The following is a 27,819-nucleotide window of genomic DNA, read 5'->3' as shown; positions in this document are numbered from 1 at the left end:
GTGATGCTTGCAGCTAGGACTCCTGATCTCTTCTCTAGGTTTTCTATCTCCAGGGTTGTCTCCATTTGTGCTTTCTCTATTATTTCTTTTTCCATTTTTAAATCCTGAAACAGCAACCAACAGATTGGGAAAAGTTCTTTACCAATCCTACATCTGATAAAGGGCTAATATCCAAAATATGCAAAGAACTCTCTAAGTTAGAGTCCTGAGAGCCAAATAACCCTATTAGAAATGGGATACAGTGCTAAACAAAGAATTCACAGTTGATGAATATTGAATGGCTGAGAAGCACCTAGAGAAATGTCAGCATCCTTAGTCATCAGAAAAGGGCAAATCAAAACAAGCCTGAGATTCCACCTCACATTATTCAGAATGTCTAAGATCAAAAACTTAGTTGACAGTAGATAATGGTGAGGATGTGGAGAAAGAGGCACACTCCTACATTGTTGGTGAGATTGCAAACTGGTACAACCTCTTTGCAAATAAGTCTGGAGGTTCCTCAGAAAATTAGACATTGAACTACTTGAGGACCCAGCTATACCTCTCCTTGGCATATACCCAAAAGATTCTCCAACATTCAGCAAAGACACATGCTCCATTATGTTCATAGCAACCTTATTTATAGTAGCCAGAAGGTGGAAAGAACCCCCATGCCCTTCAAGAGAGGAACAGATACAGAAAATGTGGTACATCTACACAATATAGTAGTCCTCAGCTATCAAATACAATGACTTCATAAAATTCATAGGGAAATGGATGGAAGTAGAAAATATCCTGAGTGAGGTAACCCAATCACAGAAAAGCACACATGGTATACACTCATTGATAAGTTGATATTAGCCCAAATGCTCAAATTACCAAAGATGAAATGGACAGACCACATGAAACTCAAGATATATGACAAAAATGCAGATGCTTCACTCCTTCTTAAAAAGGAGAACAAAGATATCCATAGGAGAGAATAGGGAGGCAATGTTTAGAGCAGAGACTGAAGGAACAGCAATTCAGAGCCTTCCCCACGTGTGGAATATATATCTTCTGATAGACACATGTGAAATACAGAGGTGAATGCTAGTAGCAAACCACTGAACTGAGAACTGGACCCTTGTTGGATGAATTAGAGAAACTAATGAAAAACCTGAAGTTGCTTGCAACCCCATAAGAACAACAATATCAACCAACCAGAACTTCCAGGGACTAAACCACTACCCAAAGACTATGCATGGACTAACCCTGGGCTCCAGCTTTATATATAGCAGTGAATAGCCTTGTTGTGGCACCAGAGGAAGGGGAAGCCCTTGGTTCTGCTAACGTTGAACACCCAGTGTAGGGGATTGTTGGGAGGGAGCATTAAGGGGGGATGGATGGGGAGGGGAACACCCTTATAGAAGGGGAGGAGGAGGGGTAAGGGGGCTGATGGACAGGAAACCAGGAAAAGGAATACCATTTGAAATTTAAATAAGAAAAACCCAATTAATAAAAATTGGAAAAAAAGAAGTAATAAAAATTAAAGTATTAGGAATAAAGTTAGCTCTATGGCCAATAAATAAATAAATAAATAAATAAATAAATAAATAGGGTGGCTCTATGTTCAATAGGCTGTCTGTCTTGATCCTCACATTTATCAGGCTCCACAGGTTTCCATTTAAGTACTTCCTGTTCTCTTGCTTCCTTTCCCATTTTCTCTACTGCCTTTGTAATATTATTACAACTCTTTCTCCTAGTACACCTATTTCTTGTTGTGGCACGGCTAGGTTTTCAAATATTTTAAAAGATAACTTCTGGTTGTACAGTTCTATTTCTAAGTTCTTTTAAGAGGAAATATGTATAGCAATTGAAAATTGGTAGACACACCCAAAATCACAAATGCAATCAGTAAGGTCAAGGATTTCTCAAATGTCTTCTGTATATGTCCAATCTTTACAAATGTGTGTGAGGGATCAACATTGGTATTGATTGGGAGCCAGCAAGAAAGTCTGAATCACACTGGCCATATTGGAGCATATATATGAGGCCTAAAAGCACCAACTCAACATTGACCCACTGCCTCAAAGGAGCCTTCAACAGCTCCAATATGTCCATATGTCCTAGTACTGCTACTCCTCATGGAACAAACAACTAGAAGAACATCTGTGAGATGGAACACAATAGACTTTCCTAAACAGAGTTGTTGAAGGAGAGGGAATATATGTGATATGAACACTAAGGGGAAATTCTGTGGTATGAAGAGACAAGCCTAAAGGAGTTATCTCCAGGAGATTGGACAGAGAAGGAGATCAAGAAAGAATCAACTAACAACATGACAACCAAATACAATAAGAAAACATACTACTTTTTACAATAATGTATAATTTAATTTAATCCACATTGTTATGTTTTAGCCTGCACATATATCTGTGTGATGTGGTAAGATCTAGGAGTTACAGAGAGTTGTGAACTGGTGCTGTACCAGTGTCATCTGAAAGAACAGTCAGTTATCTTGACCACTGAGCCATCTTTCCAGCACATGCACATAAACATTTCTTAATTTATAAGCTCACAGAATAAAGAAATAAATCCACAAAGAACAACACCATCTCAGTGTATAGCATTCTAAGTTTAGAGATTCAACTCTTAGTCACTGGAATTATAAAAAACTAAAAAACTTAACTATAAGGTTATATATAAATATATTATTATTATTTATTGGGTATTTGTTTTATTGACATTTCAAATGCTATCCACTTTTCTTGTTACAGGTCTATAAAACCCCTATGCCATCCCTTTTCCCCCATAGTGTATGAGGATGTTCTCAAACACATCCACCCAGCACCTCCTGCCTCACTGCCATGATATAGCCCAACATTGAGGGGAACAGCCTTGGCAAGAACAAGGAATTCTCCTCCCAGTGCTGCTTCACAAGACCACCCTCTGCTACACATGCAGCTGCAGCCACAGATCTGTCCACATGTAATCTTTGGTGATGGTTTAGTTCCCAGAGCTCTGCATGCTAGGTATTATTGTTCTTATGTGGTTGCAAACCCTTTCACCTGCTTCTAATCTTTCTCTAAGTCCTCATCCTCCAATGGGGTATCCATTCTCATATCAATGGTTGACTTCAAGCATTCACCTCTGTATTTGTCATGCTCTGGCAGAGACTATGAGGAGACAAGTATAGCAGGCTCCTGTCGACATGCACTTCTTGGCATCAGCAATTTTGTCTGGGTTATGTTTCTGTTTGTATATGGGATAGATTCCTAGGTGGGGCAGTCTGTGAATGGCCATTACTTCAGTCTGTGTTCCAACCATTGTCTCCATATCTCCACCTTTGAATATTTATCTTCCCCTTTCTAAGACCAACTGACACATCAACACTTTGGTCATCCTTCTTCTTGAGATTCATTTGGTCTGTGGATTGTAGCTTGGCAAATCTGAGCTTTGGGGCTAATATCCACTTGCAAAGCTTCTGTAAGATACAGGACACTGTCATGAGGACAAAACAGCAACCACCTGATTCAGAAAAGATCTTTACCAATCCTATATCTGATAGAGGGATACTATCCAATGTGTGCAAGAATTCAAGATGTTAGTTTCCAGAAAATCAAATAACTCAATTAATAAATCAGGTACAGAGCAAAAATTAATTCCCAGCAGTGGAATATTGAATGGCTGCAAAGTAATTCAAGTAGTATTTACCATGTTCAGTAATCAGGTGAATGCAAATCAAAACAACCCTGAGATTTCACCTCCTAATAGAGTGGCTAAGTTCAAAAACTCAGGTGACAACAGATGCTGGCAAGGATGTGGAGACAAAGGAACCATCCTCCATTCTTGGTGGGATGGCAAGCTGGTCGAACCACTCTGGAAATCAGTCTGGAAGTTTCTCAGAAATGTGGACACAATACTACCTGAGGATCCAGCAATACTATTCCTGGCCATATTCCCAAAAGATGCTCCAACCTAGAACAAAGACAAATCCTCTGCTGTGCTTGTAGCAGCCTTGTTTATGAAGCTGGAAAGAACACAGATGTCTTTCAACAGAGGACTGTATGGAGAAAATGTATGTTTACTCAAGGGAGTACTACTCAGCTATTCTCAGTCCACTGGCAAATGAAGAATAAAGTTTCATAGATGTGAAAAACAAAGCTATAAAAACACATTTTTGAGAAATACCATCATGATGCCTATGACAAACTTGTGACCTTTCTGAGAGAGACATTGGATGTGAGGATGCCCAGTGATATGATAAAGTTTTGGTTATCAAGGTATTGAGGCAATTCTGACTGAGATAAAGTTAAGACAAAACAAAAACAACTGTTCTCAGAAAGACCCCCTACCCCTTCCTGTGAGAGATACATGAACAACTGTAAGATGTCATCCTGTCCCTGCCTGAACACACATTTTACCCCGCTTCTAAGAGACATGCCAAGTTAGCACTTTCCCTGTGATTCTCCAAGGCCACGTGTAGGGCTAGATGAAGAAAGTGACAAACTGAGACAAGAACAGCCCCTTGAGCAGGACAGCCAATACCTGACCAGATCCTCTGTGCTGTGTACCACCAATAAGAATAAGCCAGCTAACCCTGTTACTGAAGTCTGCCCTCTGTAATGAATCAAATTTGTGTCCTTTTTGGGTTCAGGGTTTCCTCTATCTGCGTGGATGAGAAACCCCAAGTATGTGGATTAAAAACCTTATACTCTTCAAGCTATTGTGGCTGTCACTTTGCCATTCTGTGATCTTTGGGTTCTGCTCCTGATGTAAGGCCACAATGTGGTCTTACAACATTTCAGCACATTGGCCGGAAACTGCACTCCCAGCAGACCACAATTGGCAAACAGATTGGAGGTAAGATCGAGCAAAACTGTGTTCTGTGTTCTGTGTTCTGTGTTCTGTGTTCTGTGTTCTGTGTTCTGTGTTACTTTCTGTTTGGTCTCTATGTCATGTTGTCTTACCTTTGTTTCATGTTGTCTTCTGTTGTCCATGTCAGCTGTCTGAGGGGTTCGAGTCCCCACACTGCTGGTCTCAGGCCAAGTGAGATCAACTTGTTTCTGGGAGGTTTGAGTCTGCCTGGAGAGGCATTAGAGTCCCCTCAGTGGTCACTGTGGGTCCTGTGAGAGACTTACAGCTGTTACAGGCAGACATGCTAGTTGTCACAGGCCACAGGCCCTAGAGGATGCTCTAGGAGGAGAAAGGAGTCTAGAGGACACGCTAGAATCCTGTTGGGAAGTGGGATCAGATAGTTCATCTCATCCCGGAAGCAGCCAAGTTTCAGCTACAGTTTGGTCCAGGTACTGAAAGTATTAGGAATTTTTGGAAATCGGTTATAGGATGCCTTGTCTTGGTCTTGTTTGTCTTGTTTGATTTCTGTGGTATTGTCATGTGTTTTTGGCTTTTGTTTCATTTTTGGACTTGGATTGATGACTGTGTTTGAAATCATGGAACTGTTTGTTTTGTTTGTCAAAGAATTTTACTTGGTTCTCTTGGTGCATAGCTTAGAAATAATTTGCTTGAGAGAAATTGTTTTCTGCCTGGGAGTTTTGCCTTTCTCTCTTGAACCTTCTTCCAAGGAGAAGAGGGTGGAAAGTACGAAGGCCATGAGCATACAACCTGCAGGATGCAGGTGGGCATTTGTGCAGCTCAGACAGAGACAGCGCGAGAGGAGTTTCAAGGTAATGGGGCCGGGGCTGACCCCTTTTTTTTAATCTTTATTAACTTCAGTATTTCTTATTTACATTTCGATTGTTATTCCCCTTCCCGGTTTCCAGGCCAACATTACCCTAAATCCTCCCCCTCCCCTTCTATATGGGCTTTCCCTCCCCATCCTCCCCCCATTACCACCCTTCCCTCAACAATCACTTTCACTAGGTGTTCAGTCTTGGCAGGACCAAGGGCTTCCCATTCCACTGGTGATCTTACGAGGCTATTCATTACTGCCTATGAGGTTGGAGGCTAGGGTCAGTCCATGTATAGTCTTTGGGTAGTGGCTTAGTCCCTGGAAGTTCGGGTTGGTTGGCATTGTTGTTCATATGGGGTCTCGAGCCCCTTCAAGCTCTTTCAGTCCTTTCTCTGATTCCTTCAACAGGGGTCCCATTCTCAGTTCAGTGGTTTGCTGCTGGCATTTGCCTATGTATCTGCTGTATTCTGGCTGTGTCTCTCAGGAGAGATCTACATCCTGCTTCTGTTGGCCTGCACTTCTTTGCTTCATCCATCTTATCTAGTTTGGTGACTGTATATGTGTGGGCCACATGTGGGGCAGGCTCTGAATGGGTGTTCTTTCTGCCTCTGTTCTAAACTTTGCCTCCCTATTTCCTCCCAAGGGTATTCTTGTTCCACTTTTAAAGAAGGAGTGGATGATCAAAATGTGAATGCTTCACTCCTTCTTTAAATGAGGAAAAAGAATACCCTTGGCAGGGAAGGGAGAGGCAAAGATTAAAACAGAGACTGAAGGAACACCCATTCAGAGCCTGCCCCACATGTGGCCCATACATATACAGCCACCCAATTAGACAAGATGGATGAAGCAAAGAAGTGCAGACCGACAGGAGCCGGATGTAGATCGCTCCTGAGAGACACGGCCAGAATACAGCAAATACAGAGGCGAATGCCAGCAGCAAACCACTGAACTGAGAATAGGTCCCCTATTGAAGGAATCAGAGAAAGAACTGGAAGAGCTTGAAGGGGCTCGAGACCCCAAAAGTACAACAATGCCAAGCAATCAGAGCTTCCAGGGACTAAGCCACTACCTAAAGACTATACATGGACTGACCCTGGACTCTGACCCCATATGTAGCAATGAATATCCTAGTAAGAGCACCAGTGGAAGGGGAAGCCCTGGGTCCTGCTAAGACTGAACCCCCAGTGAACTAGTCTATGGGGGGAGGGCAGCAATGGGGGGAGGGTTGGGAGGGGAACACCCATAAGGAAGGGGAGGGGGGAGGAGGATGTTTGCCCGGAAACCGGGAAAGGGAATAACAGTCGAAATGTATATAAGAAATACTCAAGTTAATAAAAAAAAAAAAAAAGAAGGAGTGAAGCATTCGCATTTTGGTCATCCTTCTTGAGTTTCATGTGTTCTGTGCATCTAGGGTAATTCAAGCATTTGGGCTAATAGCCACTTATCAATGAGTGCATACCATGTGTGTTTTTCTGTGATTGGGTTACCTCACTCAGGATGATATTTTCCAGTTCCCTCCATTTGCCTGTGAATTTCATAAAGTCATTGTTTTTGATAGCTGAGTAATATTCCATTGTGTAGATGTACCACATTTTCTGTATCCATTCCTCTGTTGAAGGGCATCTGGGTTCTTTCCAGCTTCTGGCTATTATAAATAAGGCTGCTATGAACATAGTGGAGAACGTGTCTTTTTTATATGTTGGGGCATCTTTTGGGTATATGCCCAAGAGAGGTATAGCTGGGTCCTCAGGTAGTTCAATGTCCAATTTTCTGAGGAACCTCCAGACTGCTTTCCAGAATGGTTTTCCCAGTCTGCAATCCTACCAACAATGGAGGAGTGTTCATCTTTCTCCACATCCTTGCCAGCATTTGCTGTCACCTGAGCTTTTGATCTTAGACGACGCTTTGACAGAAAAAAAGATAGAACAGAGTTAGTGATTGTTTTAAAGACTATTATGAAACCTTTGTCCCTGAAAAGTTTCCTGTCACTGCCTTTAGTGGCCAGACCTTCAACACTTGCCCATTGTAGGAGAGCGTTCATTAAGAGAACTTTCTTTGAGGGAGCCTGCCTCCCTCCCCTTATCCACTGGCCCTATTCCAAAAGATGAGCCCATCTCCAGCATTGTCGCCTTCCCTGTTAGTCATCATTGACATAGAGAGTGCCTCAGATCCTATCCACACAGCAGTAAGTTCCTGCCCCTGTGGTCAAAATGCTCCAGGATGGGGGACAGGGGAACCTCTAAAGTAGGTTCAGAAAGAATCTGCAGCAAACTGGGAGGAACTTTGTTTTCCAATCAGAATTCAGAACAGGCTTTGGATGTTTTTACCCTAGGATGGTATCATGAGAAAATCTTAGCACGGGCTCTTCAGCCTACTCCAATTGAAGGCTGTAGTCAAGGTCAGGATCAATGTTTTCTTCTCTATGGGCCTTTAACCCAGTAAGACAGCTTGGTAAAGGACTAGTACTGAGGTCCTGGAATGCAGAGGTGTGGGGAGGGCTAAGTTCTACTAAAGGTCAGTACTCCAGTGTTAACAATCTCTTTATTGGATGTAAGAGGCAGGAAGCCCAGCTCAACTGTGACTCCTGCCTCAGAAATTGCAGCAGAAAAAGTCCTGATAGCCCCTGGTGAACCAGTTATCTCTGACTATAGCTTACTGTCTGATACCCAAGGCATCAATCGCATTACACACCCCTAAATCTGGTTTTTCTTCCCTGTTCACCAAGGTGCTCCAGGGAGCAGATGAGCCATTCAATTCTTTTGTCAGCCACTTGGCATCTAGCACCCAGATCCTAAACATCTCTCCATTCATTTGTTATTAGTTCTTACTGGAAGTCTAGTGTCATTTGGTGGCTGGGTCTCTTGAGAGACGAAGCCACCGAGCTGACACTGAAGGGAGGTACTCCTTAAGGGAAGATCTAAGTCCAGAGAGACAGCTGGTAACAGATCAGCTGCCCCTCTGGTTGCCTTTCTGTTTCACAGGCACAAGTTTCCTTGTCCCAAGAAAACTTCCTTGTTTAGCTGTGACAGAAAGATATTTGTTCTCTTCGGTGAACCTCTATTTTCTAGATTCCCTTCTTTTCTCACCAGCCCACTTGAGATGCTTGTTAGTAGCTGTTGCAGGTCCTCTTTATCACTGAGGAAATATAGAATCCTACTAGAGGCCAGAAAGAATGTTTCAGAGTCAGATGGAAGGCGCTCACTCCTGCCTGTTGACTTCAATACCCCTGAAGGTAGGGAGCACTCCAGTTCTACTGCCAGGCTCCAATGGCAGGTCTCTGAGGGGCTGGAAAATGCCCCACCAATTTGGCTAAAGTAAGGGAAATGGTCTAGGGGCAGAAAGAATCCCCCTCAGCATTCTTGGAATGTTTGATGGAGGCTTTTTGTCAGTTCATGCTCTAAGACTCTACAGTAGAAGAACACAAGGCCACTCTTACTGTGGCCTTCAAAAACCAGTCAGCTAAAGATATAACGAGAAAGTTGCAGAAACTTGAAGGGTTAAGATAAGTTGCTGAGACAGTAAATGTAAGTTGCAGAGAAAATAAGGTTGAAGTGTGGTTCAAGGTCTGTGCACAAAAGTGGACAGCATCTAGTAACTGTAGAGGAAGATGCAGAAGATATCATAACAGTGAGACCGAGGAAGAGAAAGGAAATAAAGCAAAAAGAGCAGGAAGCTAGGGAAAAAAGAGACAGAAAGAAGAGTAGGCCAGAGAGCTAAAGAGACATAAAAGACAGGAGAAGAACTTATACTGGCCACAGTAGTTAGGGAACCTAGAAAGACCATACCTGGCAAAAGAAGAGAATTCTTGGCTAAAGATCAGTGTGCCTACTGTAAGAAAAAAGGACACTAGGTCAGAGACTGCACCGGGAAAAAGAAGAGGTGTCTCTCCAGTGGCCCCAAAGGCAAGCCACTTGGTCCGACAGTGCAGGCTATGCACTAAGATGGAAGGGAAGCCCACACAGTGTTTTGTAAATACGGGGGCCCGACATTCTGTGCTCCTACACCCAAATGGACTAGTGTCCAGCAAAAGACCTTGGGTACAGGAGGCTACCAGCAACAAAAAAATACTCATGGACTACACAAAGAACAGTGAACCTTGACGTGGGCTGGGTATCCCACTTGTCCCTTGTGATCCCAGACTGCCCCTATGAGTCTGAACCTGTAACCCTGCTCCCAGACCCCCATATGGAATGACTGTCAGCAGGTACTTGCTGAAGCACAGGGGTGGCATAAAGATCTGACTGACTAGCCATCGGAGTGAATAGTGCCACCTGGAGCATCTTCTTAGAGAAGGAAAAAGACAGGGTAGGGCAGCAGTGGTACATGGAAACAGAGTCATCTGGGCTCCGGCCCAACCAGAAGGCGCGACTGCTCAGTGGGCAGAGCTCATTGCCCTCACTAAAGCCCTTAAGCTGGGAAAGAGATTTTACTGCTATAAGGAGAGCAGGAATGTCTTTGCCACAGTCCACCAGCAGAGGGGCCTGATGACATCTGAGGGAAAGAAAAAAAGAGATTCTGGCTCTGTTAAGAACCCTCCACGACCCAGCCAGGCTGAGGAAGGAAGTCTAGTACACCTCAATGGAAAAGAAGATGCTGTCACAAAACCAGGCAGAGGCCATGAATAAACAAATGCATCAATGAACTCACTTAGGAATAAGTAAACTCATCCAGACGTTTTCAAAAGCTAAATATTATATCCCAGGCCTCAAGTATCTCGTGGAGCAGATAGTGCACACTTGTTTCAGGAATAAGGTAAACTCTGGTGGGAAGCTCCATGGGGATTGGCCGGGGACTTCCTGGGGAGTGGACTTCACTGAGATAAAAACAGGAAAATATGGCAACAAGTATCTCCTAGTGTTTATAGATACTTTCTCAGGATGGGTAGAAGCTTTCCCCACCAAACAAGAGATGGCCTTGGAAGATACTGGAAGAAATCTTCCCCCAGTTTGAGGTGCCCAAAGTAATCAGGTCAGAACATGGCCCCTCCTTTGTTGGCCAGGTAAGTCAGGGTGTGGACAGTGTAGAGGTCGATTGGCAAAGACATTGCATCTAAAGACTTCAAATCCCAGGACAGGTTGAGAGAATGAATAGAACTCTAAAAGAGACCCTGACCAAATTGACCATGGAGACTGGAGCAGACTGGATGGCACGCCTTCCTCTTGCTTTCTTCAAAGCAAGAAATACCCCTTCCAGGTTCAGCCTTACCCAATTTGAGATCTATATGGGGCTTTAGCTCCTCTGACTGTATTAGATGATGTTATTGAACCAACATGTCATAATAATAATGATTTGTATGCCAGACTAAAAGGCAAACAATGGAAAAAAGATAGCATTTTCAGCAAATGGTGCTAGTTCAACTGGAGGTCAGCATGTAGAAGAATGCAGATCGATCCATGCTTATCACCCTGTACAAAGCTTAAGTCCAAGTGGATCAAGGACCTCCACATCAAACCAGATACACTCAAACTAATAGAAGAAAAAGTGGAGAAGCATCTCAAACACATGGTCACTGGAGAAAATTTCCTGAACAGAACACCAATGGCTTATGCTCTAAGATCAAGAATCAACAAATGGGATCTCATAAAACTGCAAAGCTTCTGTAAGGCAAAGGACACTGTAGTTAGAACAAAATGGCAACCAACAGATTGGGAAAAGATCTTTACCAATCCTACAACAGATAGAAGGCTTATATCCAAAATATACAAAGAACTCAAGAAGTTAGATCGCAGGGAGACAAATAACCCTATTAACAATGGGGTTCAGAGCTAAACAAAGAATTCACAGCTGAGGAATGCCGAATGACTGAGAAACACCTAAAGAAATGTTCAACATCTTTAGTCATAAGGGAAATGCAAATCAAAACAACCCTGAGATTTCACCTCACACCAGTGAGAATGGCTAAGATCAAAAACTCAGGTGATAGCAAATGTTGTCGAGGATGTGGAGAAAAAGGAACACTCCTCCATTGTTGGTGAGATTGAAGACTGGTAAAACCATTCTGGAAATCAGTCTGGAGGTTCCTCAGAAAATTGGACATTGAACTACCTGAGGACCTAGCTATACCTCTCTTGGGCATATACCCAAAAGATGCCCCAACATATAACAAAGACACGTGCTCCACTATGATCATAGCAGCCTTATTTATAATAGCCAGAAGCTGGAAAGAACCCAGATGCCCTTCAACAGAGGAATGGATACAGAAAATGTGGTACATCTACACAATGGAATATTACTCAGCTATCAAAAACAATGACTTTATGAAATTCACAGGCAAATGGAGGGAACTGGAAAATATCATCCTGAGTGAGGTAACCCAATCACAGAAAAACACACATGGTATGCACTCATTGATAAGTGGCTATTAGCCCAAATGCTTGAATTACCCTAGATGCACAGAACACATGAAACTCAAGAAGGACGACCAAAATGCAAATGCTTCACTCCTTCTTTAAAAGGGGAACAAGAATACCCTTGGCAGGGAATAGGGAGGCAAAGTTTAGAACAGAGGCAGAAAGAACACCCATTCAGAGCCTGCCCCACATGTGGCCCATACATATACAGTCACCAAACTAGATAAGATGGATGAAGCAAAGAAGTGCAGGCCAACAGCAACAAGATGTAGATCTCTCCTGAGAGACACAGCCAGAATACAGCAAACACATAGGCGAATGCCAGCAGCAAACCACTGAACTGAGAATGGGACCCCCGTTGGAGGAATCAGAGAAAGGACTGAAAAAGCTTGAAGGAGCTCAAGACCGCATATGAACAACAATGCCAACCAACCCGAGCTTCCAGGGACTAAGCCACTACCCAAAGACTATACATGGACTGACCCTGGGCTCCAACCTCATAGGTAGCAATGAATAGCCTAGTAAGAGCACCAGTGGAAGGGGAAACCCTTGGTCCTGCCAAGACTGAACACCTAGTGAACGTGAATGTTGGGGGGAGGATGTTGAAGGGACGCCCATAGGGGAAGGGTTAGGGAGATGTTGGCCCAGAAACTGGGAAGGGGAATAACAATCGAAATGTAAATAAAAAATACTCAAGTTAATAAAGATAAAATAAAAAGAATCAGAATGACAATCCTTACGCCCCATTAATAAAGATCAGGTATTAATAAAAAAAGAAAGATAGAAAGAGAGAGAGAGAGAGAGAGAGAGAGAGAGAGAGAGAGAGGAAGGAAGGAAGGAAGGAAGGAAGGAAGGAAGGAAGGAAGAAAGAATTCTCGTTGTGGCTGGCAATAGCCTATGCCCCAGGGACTCCTGAGACATCTCACCAGTACCAGGTCAGAGACTCCATCTACATAGGACAACACCAGGCCCAGACCCTTGAGCCTTTCTGGAAAGGACCATACCTGGTGCTGCTGAACAGCCCGACAGCTGTCAAGTGTCAGCCCTCATCAGCCATGTACTAGCTGCTGGGGCTGGGTACTGAGACCTATAGGGACACTCAGAACTTAGAAAGCTCCCTAGACCTACATGTCAGATAGATGAATACATCAGAGGCACGAATAGGGACTTGCTGTAATGCTCAGTTGAGGAGTGTGCTTTGGAAACAAGAATTTAATGTTTGCCCTGGATTCCATCGAGATAGGCCCCTAAAAACGTAGGTTTGGGGGTAGGTTTGATTTCTATTGCAAATGATGTAACGTCCCCTTACTATGAAGGCATTACTCTTAACACTACTTGGGCCTGCACCTCGGGAATCACAACCTGTATAAGTTTGAAAGTTCTAAAAGACAATCATGACTTTTGTGGGTTAGGTCTGATAGTGCCTAGACTGTTATACCATCCTTATAAAGATGTCCTGAACTATTGGGATCCTGATGCTAAAGACTTAGTAATGCACAAAAGAGCATTGAGGATTACTCCAGAAATTATCTTAGGACTGAGTTTAGGTGCTGCAGGGGCTGCTACAGGGGCATCTGATGTTGCCCTGTAACACAATGCTTATGGAGAATGGAGAACTGGTATTGACTTACATGTAGAAAGAATAGAAAAGGCTTTAACTGACCTCCAAGAATCCCTGATCTCTCTCTCTCTCTCTCTCTCTCTCTCTCTCTCTCTCTCTCTCTCTCTCTCTGATACTCCTTCAAAAATAGGAGACAATTAGACCTACTGTTATTCCTTAAAGAAGGTAGCCTGTGTGCTGCATTAGAAGAAGAATGCTGTTTTTACATAGATCACTCAGAGTGGTTGGGGATTTGGCTCAGTGGTAGAGCCTTGCCTAGCAAGCACAAGGCTCTGGGTTTGGTTCTCAGCTCCAAAACAAACAAACAAACAAACATAGATCACTCAGGAAGAGTTAAAGACAATTTGGCTAAGGTTAGAGAAGGATAGATAAAGTTGTTAAAAAGAGAGAGTTCAATACAAAAGTTGGTTTGATATGTGGTTCAATTCTTCCTTTGGTTCACAACTCGGGTTTATTGCTTATTAGGGAAATTATTGTTAAGGCAACAGTACAGGCTCATCACTAGTGATGAGACTGAGTTATGATTTTAAGAATAAAACCATGAAAGAAGAAAAAAGGGAGAATTAAGAAATAAAGTTTCATAGATGTAAAAAACAAAGCTGTAAAGACAAAGTTTTAAGAAATACATCTGGTGGTCAAAATGCCTATGACAAACTTGTGACCTTTCTGAGAGGGACTTCATATATCAGATTGCCCAGTGATATGAAAAAGATTTGATGATCAAGAGACTAAGCTAAATAAAAGAAAACAAAAACAACTGTTCTCAGAAAGACCCACTAACCCTCCCTGTGGTAGATTCCAAGAACAACCGCAAGATGTCATCCTGACCCTGCAGGACCACCCAGTTCACCCCCATCTAAGAGATGTGCCAACTTAGCCCTTTCCCAGTGAGTCTCCAAGGCCAGGTGAAGGGCTGGAAGAGGAAACTGACGAGTTGAGCCAAGAAGAACCCCTTGAAGAGGCCATCCAACATCTGACCAGATCCTTTGTCCTGTGTACCACCAATGAGAATAAACCAGCTAACCCTGTTGCTGAAGTCTGCCCTCTGTAACAAATAATAGTTGTGTGTTTTTTGGGTTCAGGGTTAACTCTCACTCCAAGTACATGGATAAAAAACTTTATACCATCATGCTATTGCAGCGGTCAGTATATCCATCTGGTGCGCTGTGGGTTGCACTACTGAGGTAAGGCCACTATGAGGTCTTACAACACAAACACTTCAGGGATACAACAGCAGTCCAATTTGGTAGAGTCAGGGTAGCAGTCAACGACCAGCACCTGTGGCAGAAACCAGCTGTGAGAGCCAAGACTCAATCTAAGCATGTGTCAGAGGAGGAAGACCAGGAGAATTTCTCAGCTGTGCTTCCCTCAGGGAATGAAAGACCACTGAAGAAGACTCAAGACCCTCAGGCCTTACACATCTAACACTATATGGAAGCACAGCTCAGTCTCTGTCACTGTCCTCAAGTTCTATTTATATCCCTCCATATATCACCTGTGCTCAACAAATCTATACTCAGCACATCTCTCAGCTGAAATCACTCTGCCAATCAGCCCAAGCCCGAAGAAGTTTCAAACTAACCCCTAGAAGGCTTTGTTGGAACCATGTCTATGGAATTCAGTTAAATGTAGCTCAACTAAGCAATGCAAGGAAGGGAGATGAGTCCATGCATTTTATTAGCTTGGAATCTTTCATCACCATCACTCATCTATTTCATTGCTTACTTTCCCTTAGCATTCTCCCTCCAATGTCTGCTTCAGCTGAACTTTCCTTCACCTCTCTGTCCCACCTAACCCATCAAAAGGACATCCTTAAGATTGTACATCAGTGAGTCAGCATTCTTCAGTCTCTTTTGGGGAGTACTCATTTCCCCTTTCTGTGGACTGAGCATCTCATGATGTGTACAGCACACATCCCCTTCCTCTTTTTCTTCTGTCTCAACAAACTTCACTCTGGGTTTCTTCACATTATGACACTTCCCCCAGTTGGCAGTTGCAACCTCCCACGCAGGGCTCCCATTGTCACTGGGTCCTCAGGCCTGCATGCAGTCCTGGTCAGAGAGGGCAATCAGGCCTCTCAAGTAGGGATGAGCTGCCAGAATCTCGTCAAATATCAGGTTTTACTCAGAGTCAAGGAAGATGTTTCAGAAAGATGACCCTCAGAACAATTTTCTCTGCAGAATTCTGATCCTGGGTGGAGCACCATGGCATTCTTTGGGTCCCTGGGTATTGTGGCTCTGGATGGCATGGCCAATTGTGCATACGTTTGACTAGACATCGAGTTTTGGCTGCATGTCTGGAGGAAAGACTGACTTTGAAGAGATTCTTCAAGCCAAGGTCCATGTCTTCCCAGAGGGTCGTCAGGAACCATAAATATGGCTTCCAAAAATGTGTTTGAGGCAGCCTTCTTGTAATAATTTCTCTCCAGGACACCGACACAGGCACAAATGCTCTCACGTTATCATTAGTTACAAAGATGCCCCCAGTCTTGTCTGCTAAGTGGAGCAGGAATCTGTCTTCATGATAAAAAATTCTATGCCCAAGATTACTTCAGGAAGGAGCAAAAGCTAATATTCCAGGCTCCCAGAGCTTGCTTAAGAAGTGCTGTTCTGTGGCATCAGGATACCGACTTGTTCTTCACTGTAGAACAAACACAGTGATGTTTCTGTTGCAAAGCTTCCAAAAGTATTCTACTGCAATGGCTATGCCAGGGCAACTAGAGAACATGTTCAGACCATGGGCAATTGCAGCATTACTGCTGTCTATAACAATATGCTTCAGATCTTCTTCCTCTGGCTCATTTCTTAAGTCTAGCTGGTATGGTATTTCAGGATATCTTGAAATCTTTGACCTGGGTAAAGGGGGAATAGATGTGATCACTGTTTCAGGCCAATATTGCATCAATTTGTGAAGTTAATTGTTGGGGCATCAATGTTGGGTCCATTTGAGGATCCTTTGACTTGAGGTGAGGAGAGCTTCAACAGCTAGATCGTTCTGCACAGTCAGACTTTCTATTATTTGGACCTGAAGTTCCTGTTTGCTGTTGAAAACTATTTTCAGACCTTTGTTCCCAAGACACTGGGAAGGATAGTGCAGATAGTGGACTTGTCTCAGCATCCTAAAGAAGATGTGTTGTATGTTCAATAGACTGTCTGTCTTCATCCTAAATTTTATTAGGTGCCACAGGTTCAAAATTAAGCACTTCCTGTTTTCCTGCTTCCTCTGCCATTGGTCTCTCAAGATTTTGTAATATAATTGCTCCTTTTATCCTAGTACACCTATTTCTTTGTGTGCACAGCTAGCTTTTCAACTTTTTTTGAGATAATTTCTAGTTGTAAATTTCTATTTTTCAGTTCTAGTAAGAGGAAATATATCAAGATTGCAACTGAAAATTGGCATATATGTACACCAGAAATCACAAATATAATCAGTAAGGACAAAGATTTCTCAACTATCTTTTTGTAGTCTCCCATATATACACATGTGTATGTGTGATCAGCACTAGAATTTTCCATTGGTAATGTAGTCAATATCATTTTTTACAAGGAAAATTTTCTTTTCTGTTGGCTTATTAATACTTACCTTCTTGGAGTCCTCTGATTTGTGCCTTGCTGTGGGCTTAAGCCTTGAGTGGTTCCCGAGTTTCAGAATGACTCTGGGTCCCCCTTGAGGAAAAGATTCTTCCTTGGGAGACAACCCTGGTGAATTTCTCCTCTGGAGCTTTCTGTTGGAGGACCCAAGTACTCTCCCTCTTGTGATGTAGGTGGTCTTGGTGGATAATCACTTTGGGTTTGCACCAGATGTAAACCAACCAAATAAACCAGATGTACCTTTTAATTGCCAGACGAAATGGTAGTCTCTTAGGCTTAATTTTCTTCCTGAATTCTGGCAAAGTGGTTCAATTCCAACAACTGTCCAAGATGACTGATTCAATCTGGCGTCTCCAAAAAACTCAGGGCATTGCTCCAATTAATTCTTTCAATTTATCTAAGCTTCTAACTCCTTTTTATTCTCTGTATCGAATGGTTTATGTACACACTCACAACAGAGCTCCCTTGCACTTCAGTGGCCTCAGCTAACACACTCAGAACTGCATACAACTCTGCTGACTCACAAAACTCTCCATTCTATTGCTGTGCTTATATAGGGTTTCTACAAAGAGGTGGGTGTATCCAATCTCTGACACATTCTCTGTAATTTGATTGAACAATTTGTCTGGCAGTCAATAGGATAAACTTGCTTAGGATTAAAGGTCTGTATGAATGATGTGTCCAGAACAATCACACCGACCTTGCATTTCCCCTGGTGTGATCAGAGCAGCCACATTGCTGGATAAATTTACCTCCACATTTTGGGCAGAAGGGTTGGAAGACTTTTGTTTATCCTGATTTGTTACATGCTTTGTTGACCAATGCCACTGTATAACCAAGACACATAGAAATCAAATACATTCCAATCAAATCAATACTAGACATCCAAATACTAGAGGAAAAAGAGTAGTATTTGAGTTCCACCATGCCACAGGTGATAGTGATTGAATTTGCCCACACACTTGACCTCAGCACACTTGGAACAGACAAGCCTCAGACACTCAGAACCCTGTCTACCACTGCACAGCACTGCTGCAAGATATGTGATTGCACTGTGAAACACCAAGTTGTGTGTTTACCGAAAAGAACTCTTTGTAGTTGAGGGGATTCTCCATCTTAGTACACTCTTTAAAATCCTTTGTGTGGTCTATCAATATGCTCTTAGTATACAGCAAGATTACAAGAAATGACCAGTGCAATACTATTCCTTGGCATATTCCCAGAGGTTGCTCCAACATAGAACAAGGACACACCCTCCGCTATGCTCATAGCAGCCTTATTCATAATTGCCAGAAGCTGGAAAGTACCCAGATGTCTTTCAACAGAGGAATGTATGGAGAAAATGTGGTATGTTAACTCAAGGGAGTACTACTCAACTATTTAAAAGAAGGACTTTATGAAATTAGTAGGCAAACGGTTAGGACTAAGAAAATATCATCATGAGTGAGATAACCTAAAAAGCTTCTTCACAGTGTTTCTAAAACTCTTCATCCTCGCTTATGGCCCACCACACATCAGAGAAAGAGAACAAGAAAGGATAATGTGAACATGGACCAGTTTAGAAAGGTTCAATTTTTCCTTTTATTATACTTTAGTCTCACATTTACAGTCCAGTCACCATCCCCATGCCATGCCACACTCATCCCAGAACACCTCCCACCTCCCAGTGTCCAAAGAGCTGTTCCCCAATACCTCTCCCCACCAACCAGACCTCCCCACTCCCTGAGGCCTCAAGTCTCCCTCAGCTTAGTTGCATCTATTCTATGGGACCTGAAAAGGCAGACCTCTGGAGTATATGTGTTGGAGGCCTCCTCTCAGAAGATATATGCTGTCTGCTTGGTTGCTTGTTCTCTATGATATTGAAGATCCAGGTTATTTGAGATTTTTGGTCTTACTGTGGGGCCTCCATGTGCCTCAGATACTTCACTTACCTTAATCTAACCACAGGGGTCCCTGGCTTCTGTCCAATGGTTGCATGAAAGTATCTGCAGATGAGTTTTTAAGCTGCTGGATGGGCCTCTCAGAATGCAGCCTTGAGAATCCCCTCTCTGTAAGCACACCGATAGTTTCCATGGAGCAGCCACACTCTGTTTGACCTGAAAATGGCAGCTCAGTTCACAGGGTAGAACAGCAGCTTAGTCCACTAGCAAACACTTCAGGGATACACCAGCAGTCCAATTTGGTAGAGTAAAGATATCAGTCAAGGAGCAACAGCTGTGGCAGAAACCAGCAGTGGCAGCCAGACCTCAGGCTAAGCATGCCTCAACAGGAGGAAGACCAGGAGGGGTTCTCAGCTGTACTTCTCTCAGGGAATGGAAGACCACTGAAGAAGACATGAAACCCTCAAGTTGTATCCCTCCATACATCACGTGTGCTCAACAGGTCTAGCCTCAGCACAAATGTCAGCTGACATCACTCAATCCCACAGAAGCTGCAAGCCCACAGAAGCTGCAAGCCCACTCCCAGAAGGTTTTGTTGGACCGTTTTCCGTGGAGTTCTGGAAAAGGTAGCTCAACCAAGCAATGCAAGGAAGACAGATGAGTCCGTGCATTTCGTTTGACTGGATTCTTTCATCAAGTCACTTGTCCCTGAAAAGCTCTCATGGAGAACTTTCCCTCGGGATGGAGACCCTCCAACTTTAATGACCAGACCGAGACACCACAGGATGCAATCAGCAAGAGGATTTGGTTTATTGTCGGGATACACAGGCACCTGTGGGCGCTTCAGTCACTCGGGGGACTGGCGCGCCCCACGGAACCAAGGATGGGCTTTTTATAGGATTCTGGGGAGCAGAAGCAAGCATACAGAAGCAGATGCATGGTTAAAGCGATATAATTGGTGGATTCTAATGTGGCAAGGGTTCAGCCCGGCGGCAAGTTTCCTAGCTACCTTCCAGGAACATAAGGACTGACTCGGCCCCCCACCAGGGTGTGGGACCTCTCCCGGGGCTTTTCTCATTGTCAGGTGCTCAACCGCAGTCGTCCTGTTGCCAGGCCTTCAACCAAACATATCTTGCTTGGCAGCCGCTGTGTACTCAGTGTTCTAACCTTTCCCTGAACCAGTCATCTTAAGTACAGCCTTGCAAAATGGCGTTACTGCTGCTAAGCTGGGGTCTTTCATTCCCCCATTTTTTTTTTTTTTGCTAACTTTGAGTGAAATCTTTCACTCGACTTGGTCAAGAAATTTCTGTCTCTTGTTGTCTCAGCCTATGGTACTGCTGCGTCAGTACGAGGGTCTGAATGACTGAAAGTCTATCCCTCATGAACTGTACCAGCCTATTAAGGATGCAGGGTCCAAAAAGCAGAATTAGGAGAAGAATAAGTAGGGGTCCCATCAGGGTAGACAGGAGGGTAGCAAACCAAGGGGATCGGTTAAACCACCCCTCGAACCATCCCTGTTGGGAATCAAACAGTTTTTATCTTTGGGCCAGGCGTTCTCTAAGCTTAGCCATATTATCTCTTACTATTCCAGTATGGTCTGCATAGAAACAGCACTCTTCTTTTAGAGCAGCACATAATCCACCCTCGAGGAGGAACAACATATCTAGCCCTCGTCTATTTTGGAGGACCACTTCAGACAACGATGTTAAGGACTTTTCTAATGCACTCACAGACTCTTCTATAGCTTTAAGATCTGCATTCATGACTGTTTGTAACTGACGGAAATGGCCAGTTTCAATGAGTGCAGTGGTCCCGGTCCCTATACCCACGGCCACTCCCCCCAAGGTGATTCCTCCTAGGAGTAAAGCTAAAGTCAGGGTGGCAGGCTCTCGTCGGAAATGAGTCTGTCTCTCGAAAAATGAGTATATATACTCGGATTCATGGTAGGTGACTTTGGGCCAAATTTCTACTAATACACAATAGTCAGAGGATTGGTTGAAGACTGTGGCTGAGATACAGGGTGTTAGTCCGGTATTGCAGGCCCAGTATGTGCCTTTTGGGGCTGCCAGGAAGTAATTCCCGATGGGAATCTTCTGAGTGGTGTTGCAGAGGGTCTGGTGTGTGTGGGGTACATTCCCCAAGCAGAGCCCTCGTCCTGAGACCTCGGGCAGAGTTAGTTTGTGGCTGGGGGTATTGGCACAACTGTCTGGGGCAGCAGTCAGGTTGGTATAATTTCCAATGACTGCCACCCCTTCATAATAGGGCGGACTGGAAACGAGGCACAACCAGCACTCCTGAGTCCTAAAAGGGTCTGAATAGTTGAGAGCCAGATATGCACCAGCCACCAAATTGAATAATCGATCCCTGGTGCCTGGCGACGGGGAGATCAAAATGGTGGAGCCCCCTGTTGTGGAGAAGGGGCTTGTAGGGGTACTACCAGGGGCCTGGGTGACCTTAGGCAATGACGGGGGTTGGGCTTGTGCCGGGAGCGAGGGAGGCTTCTGATCTGGTAGAACTAGGTTGGGTCCAATGGGTCGAGTGGCCAGGGGAGAGACTTGTCTATTTAGAGAGAACAGACCCACCGGATCGGTCCCTGTGACGTATAAGCGCAGGCCCCAAGATTTGGGCCCGTCCCAGGTCGCTCTTCTATCTGAGTCGGTGAAGTGGAGGACGAGGGGATTGCATTTCGCGCCCCGTTTACACAAGGTGTAAGGAAGCCGACCGTCTCGTTTCAGAGTTATCAGGTCCCAAGATGAGGATGGCTTCCAATACGCATCCCCAATAGTCTCACATCCCCACTGGGCACAGTACCCACTCCCCGGCCCTCCGCACTGCCGGCTCACTCTGTGTCCAGGGCAAACGTAGATCTCTTTGCTGTGGGAAGCCGGACTGCAACCATAGTAGGTGGTTGAGGGATGCCAATTATGGGTAGTGCCAGGCTCCCACTTGTAGTCTATCACATCACAAAGGTCAGAGTATAAGGGAGGGAAGGCATCGGCCAGCATCCCCCTTACGGAGGTAGCATTAGCCAGCCTTCCTGTCATGAGATTAGTGACTATCCAGGTAATGTTATAAATGTGGTGGGGGCTTATTCCCCCACTGACTCTAGGCCACAAAAGGACCAGGAGGAGCCACGTAGGAGTTTTAACTTTAAGGGGTTTGGAGTGCGCTGAACTCTCCATGTCTGGGGTGTAGTGTTGTGATTAGTCAATTTCTCAGACCGGACTGCCTTGACGTGTGATGCGTGGATCCAAGCCGCGACTCCGTCTACCTTTAGGGCGGTCGGGGTAGTCAGGAGGACTGTGTAGGGTCCTTTCCACCGTGGCTCGAGATTCTTGGTCTGGTGTCTGCGCACCCACACGGTGTCTCCAATCTGGAACGGGTGTGGCACCACCGGATGCTCAAGCTTGTCCTGGTAAGCAGCGGCCAAAGGTCTCCAGATGTCTCTCTGCACAATCTGTAGGGCCTGTAAATGGGCCCTCAGAGAAGGGCTGTCAGCAAAATCAGCAATGTTTGAATCAAAGAAATGGACAAATGGGGGTGGTGCTCCATACATTATTTCAAAAGGAGTTAGACCATGGGGGCCCGGGGTATTCCGGGCCCGATATAGAACTAGGGGAAGGAGGGCCGCCCAATCCTTTGAGCCAGTTGCAAGCGTAATTTGGATAAAGTCTCCTTAATTGTTCTATTCATGTGTTCTACCTGACCTGAACTCTGGGGTCTATAGGCACAATGTAATTTCCAATCAATCCCCAGCAATTTGGCCACCAACTGACTTACTTGGGAGACGAAAGCGAGCCCGTTGTCCGACCCCAACGCTTGAGGCATGCCATACCTGGGAAAGATTTCCTCGAGGAGCTTCTTGGTGACCGTTTTTGCAGTCTCGTGCTTTGTGGGGAAGGCTTCGACCCATCCTGAGAAGGTGTCTACAAACACTAGGAGATACTTGTATCCATACATACCTGGTTTAATTTCAGTAAAATCAATTTCCCAATGGATGCCGGGACGGTGTCCCCTAGGACGAACTCCTTGTCCAATCATGGTCCTTCCCGGGTTAACCTGAGCGCACGCTTTGCAACTCTCAGTCACCTTTTGTATCGCTTTGTCCCGATTCAAAAACCACAGATTTATCTCTTCCCGATCTAGTAAGGTTTTCATCTTCTTAAACCCCAAATGGGTTAATTTGTGTAAAAAGGAGATCAATTCAAAAGTCATTTTTATTGGCATAACTGTCTTTCCTTTGTAGACCCACTGTTTTAGTTGAGGGCGGTAGATGGCCCCCATTTTTTCTAGGAGCTCTATGTCCTCATGGGCATAAACCCAACTGATTTGTCCCACTGGTGGGGGCGTGGGTTGGTCTGGGCTATTTAAGGGCAAGATTTGTTTGCTCATGGCCGCTTCTCGTGCCGTGGCATCGGCCAGCTGGTTTCCTCATGCCTCTGGGTTGTGCCCTTTCTGGTGTCCTGGACAATACATAATACTCAGTCTTTTGGGCAAGAATAGGGCTTCTAAGAGGACCAGAATTTCAGCCTTATTTTTAATATCTTTACCCTCAGATGTGAGCAGTCCCCGCCTCCGGTAGATCTCCCCATGGATGTGTGCCGTGGCAAAGGCATAACGGCTGTCTGTATATACATTTAGCCTCTTACCTTTTGCCATCTTGAGCGCCTGAGTCAAGGCGATGAGTTCAGCCCGTTGTGTGGAGGTACCAGCAGGCAGGGCTTTCGCCCAAATTACTTTGTCCTCCGTAATGACCACAGCTCCAGCCTTTCGCTCTCCCTTTGCCAAGAAGCTGCTGCCATCCGTGTACCATGTGTGGTCAGCATTCTGAAGAGGCTGGTCCGATAGGTCTGGCCTGGTTCCATGTACTTCTGCGAGGATTTGTAGGCAGTCATGCTGTTCTGCCTCCTCTGGTAGAGGAAGCAAGGTGGCAGGATTGAGGGTGACTACGGGCCCAAACTGAACCCGTTCTGCATCTAGTAACAAGGCTTGGTAGTGGGTTATGCGGGAATTAGAGAGCCAGAGGTCTGGGGACTGCTTTACCAAGGCCTCCACTGCGTGGGGTGCTAGGATGGTGAGTGGCTGTCCCAAAGTCAATTTTCCAGCGTCCTTGATCAGGACAGCAATAGCAGCCACCATCCTTAGGCACGGTGGCCAGCCGGAGGCCACAGGGTCCAATTTCTTAGACAGGTAGGCTACAGGGCGTTTCCAGGGTCCCAACCTTTGTGTTAGGACCCCTTTAGCATACCCCTGTTTCTCATCGATGAACAGTTCAAAAGGTTTGGTAATATCAGGGAGACCCAAGGCAGGGGAGGACAATAAGGCCTGTTTGATGTTTTCAAATGCTTTTTGCTGCTCTGGTCCCCACTGGAAGAGCACCCCCGGTTTAGTGAAGGGGTACAAAGGGCCTGCCATTTCAGCAAACCCAGGAATCCAGAGGCGGCAGAATCCCGCCGTCCCCAAAAATTCTCGTAGCTGTCGGCCATTCTTGGGGGCAGGGATGCCGGCCACAGTCTGTCTCCTGGCCGGGGTCAGCCATCGCTGTCCATCCCGTAGCTGGTAGCCTAAATAAGTAACCTGGGTCTGGCAAATTTGAGCCTTTTTGGCAGAGGCTCGGTAGCCCAATCGTCCCAAAGTCTGTAAGAGGGATTCAGTTCCCCGTTGGCATGCAGTTTCAGAAGTGGCCGCTAGGAGGAGGTCATCTACATATTGCAGGAGTATGAGGGTGGGATGCTGAACCCTAAAGTCAGCTAAGTCCCGATGTAAGGCCTCATCAAAGAGCGTTGGGCTGTTTTTAAACCCTTGAGGCAGTCTTGTCCAAGTTAATTGTCCTGAAAGCCCTATTTCAGGGTCTTTCCACTCAAAGGCAAATAAGGGTTGGCTTTTCAGGCTCAGCCGGAGGCAAAAGAAGGCATCTTTCAGGTCCAAAACCGTATACCAAGTATGTGTAGGGGGCTGTGTACTGAGCAAATTGTAAGGGTTTGGAACAGTCGGATGAATATCTTCTACCCTCTTGTTGACCTCTCTCAAGTCTTGTACTGGCCTATAATCTCCAGTGCCGGGTTTCTTAACAGGCAGAAGAGGCGTATTCCAAGGCGACCGGCAGGGGACTAGGATGCCTTGATCCAGAAGCCTCGTAATGTGAGGCCTTATGCCTTGATAAGCTTCATGTGACGGGGGTATTGTTTTATGGAGACTGGAGTTGCAGTGGCCTTTAACTGTATAATTAAGGGGGGGCTGTTGGAGCGCCAACCCCATCCCACCAGTCTCTGCCCAAGCCAGTGGAAAATTCGTGACCCAAGTGTCTATTTCTAGGGATTGTGGCTTGTCCTGTCCCGGTTCATATAGTCTATATTCATCCTCTAATTGTAGGGTTAGAACTTGAAGGGGAGTTCCGTGGGGGCCAGTTATTCGGGCCCCTCCTTCCTCAAAATGAATTTGTGCTTTTAGTTTGGTGAGCAGGTCACGGCCCAGCAGAGGGTACGGGCAGTCCGGAACATGTAAGAAGGAATGGGTCACCTTACCGGTAGCCAGCTGAACCCGGCGGTCCATAGTCCATCGGTATTGTTTCTCACCAGTAGCTCCTTGTACCCAGGCCGTCCAGTTGCTGAGTTGTCCTGAAGCTTGAGTGAGGACTGAATGCTGGGCTCCTGTGTCTACCAGGAAAGTAACCGGCTGCCCCCCAACTTTAAGCGTTACCCTGGGCTCAGGGGGGGGCTCCTGGCCCTGACCTCCCTAATCTTTATCTAGAGCCAAGAGGGAGGTTCATGGTCGAGGCTTTTGGGGTCCGCCAGGCTTCTTGGGGCACTCTCTGGCCCAGTGCCCTTTCTCTTTGCAATAGGCACATTGATCTTTATCCAGCTTCAGCCCCTTTCGAGCTCCCCCCGCCATCTCCCTTCCTTTCTTGGCCCTGAACTACGGCGGCCAAGATTCGACTCAATTCTTTGTTTCTTTTTTTATCTCTCTCTTCCCTCTCTCTGCGAACTCTATCTTCTTTTTCTTCTTGTGTCTCTCTCTTATTAAAAATCCTTTCAGCTTCTTTAAGTAAATCCTGTAATGTATAGCCCTGCAAATTTTCTAACCTCTGTAACTTAGTCCTGATATCTGGAGCAGCCTGCCAGATGAAGGACATAGAGACACTCGTCATTTGTCCTGGGTCATCTGGGTCATAGGGAGTGTACATACGGTAGGCCTCCTTAAGTCTCTCTAGAAAGGCGGAGGGAGTTTCCCCTGCTTCCTGTAATACCTGTTTTACCTGAGCCAAATTAGTAGGGCGTCGTATAGCCCTTCGGAGACCCGCTAGAAGTAACTGGCGATAAAGGCGTAGGTGTCCCTTACCTTCAGCTGTATTAAAATCCCAGTTTGGTCTCTTAAGTGGGAATGCAGCATCAATTTCCTCAGGCAGCTGGGTGGGACGCCCATCATCTCCCAGAACATGCTTTCTGGCCTCTAGGAACACTCTTTGTTTTTCTTCTGAGGTTAAGAGGGCCTGTAAGAGCTGTTGGCAGTCATCCCAAGTAGGCTGGTGGGTAAGTAAAACAGATTCTATTAGGTCGGTGAGTGCCACCGGATCTTTGGAGAAAGAAGGGTTGTGTTGTTTCCAATTGTAAATCTCAGCTGCTGAAAACGGCCAGTATTGGGTCTGGCCACCGGTTCCCTGTGTAAGTGGGAAAGCCTGGGAGGTTGTATCTGGCATCACCTAGAGCTTATTGCGCAATCTCCCTTCGACAGGGGAGAAACCCATATCAGACTGTGGCCCGGCAACTGATCTGGCCGGCGGCTCTGCCTCCTCCGTTTCAGCCGGGCCTGTAGGTAAACGATATGGGGGAGGAGGATCTTCAGAGAGAAGATCTATGAGAGGGGAGTTTGAGTCTGCCGGGAGGACAGGTTTCTTAGAAGGCTCTGATTTAATTAGAGTGGGGTAGAGAGAGGAAGACTTGGCCGGCGGACCGGGCGGGGCCAAGGGGACAGGCTGGGGGTTGAGGGGAGGCCAATTCGGGTCCACGAATAAAAGGGTTCCGCCCGGGGGGGGGGGTTCTAAGGCGAGACTCTCCCAAGTGATAATATAAGGAACCTGGTCAGGATGTCCGTGGACGACCCGATCTTTAACCTGTAAAATAATGATCTTATTAAATGTGCCATTCACTGGCCATCCCGCTCCAAAAGTGGGCCACTCAAATGTGCAGAGAGTCTGCCATTTTCCTTTTTTAACCTCAACGGACTGGTTGTGTGCCCGGTCGTGGACGTCTTTCCAATGATCAAGAGTGAGACTTAGGGACGTTGTTAGGGACTGTCCCATGTTAGTTCTAAGGAAGATTAGGACACAGAGAAAACAAACAACACCAACAGTCAAACAAACAACAGACAGGCGTGCTGCACGGCTTTGGTACCAAACTGAAAGCAAAAAGTCAGATGGAGGTGGCAAAGGTCCAGGGCCCTCTGAAAGCCAAAAATACAGACAGAGGTGCCGTAAGTCCGGATCCTCCTCCTCTAACCAGAGTCCCAGATTGAGCCCCGAAAAGTCGGGCCCCTAACACCCTTGGAACGTCTTCCAGGGCTGCGGGGTGAGAAGTCAGAGCTCGTCAGCTCCTTCTTCGTCCCACCCAAATTCCAAACAACCTGGCTGAGCGCTCACAGAACAGACAGAATAAGGCAGAACAAGACAGAATCAGACAGACGCCGGCCGGCTTACCTCCCAGTGGGTGGTCGGTGGTCCCTGGGTGGA

The 27,819-nt window shown here is 45.5% G+C and overlaps 1 protein-coding gene and 1 long non-coding RNA gene across 2 annotated transcripts; one reads left to right on the top strand and one right to left on the bottom strand.

Annotated features, from left to right (window-relative positions):
- Window positions 1–2,693: 2,693 nt before the first annotated feature.
- Window positions 2,694–14,679, top strand: LOC134486714 (uncharacterized). The gene is made up of 2 exons (XR_010066068.1): window positions 2,694–5,648; window positions 14,420–14,679. It is a non-coding gene; the product is annotated as an uncharacterized LOC134486714 (long non-coding RNA).
- Window positions 14,680–19,835: 5,156 nt separating this feature from the next.
- Window positions 19,836–22,174, bottom strand: LOC102552749 (MLV-related proviral Env polyprotein-like). The gene has a single exon (XM_039108560.2). The coding sequence runs from the start codon at window positions 22,136–22,138 to the stop codon at window positions 20,630–20,632; it is 1,509 nt and encodes a 502-aa protein (XP_038964488.1). The 5' UTR covers window positions 22,139–22,174; the 3' UTR covers window positions 19,836–20,629.
- Between the last annotated feature and the right edge of the window lie 5,645 nt (window positions 22,175–27,819).

The sequence above is a fragment of the Rattus norvegicus genome, chromosome 4 (assembly GCF_036323735.1).
Source record: "Rattus norvegicus strain BN/NHsdMcwi chromosome 4, GRCr8, whole genome shotgun sequence".
NCBI classification, from domain to species: domain Eukaryota; kingdom Metazoa; phylum Chordata; class Mammalia; order Rodentia; family Muridae; genus Rattus; species Rattus norvegicus.
This window is presented reverse-complemented; position numbering and strand designations above follow the sequence as displayed.

Excerpts from the sequence above, each read along its gene's own strand:
- LOC102552749 (XM_039108560.2), bottom strand. The coding sequence starts at position 22,138 with ATGACAGGAAGGCTGGCTAATGCTACCTCCGTAAGGGGGATGCTGGCC.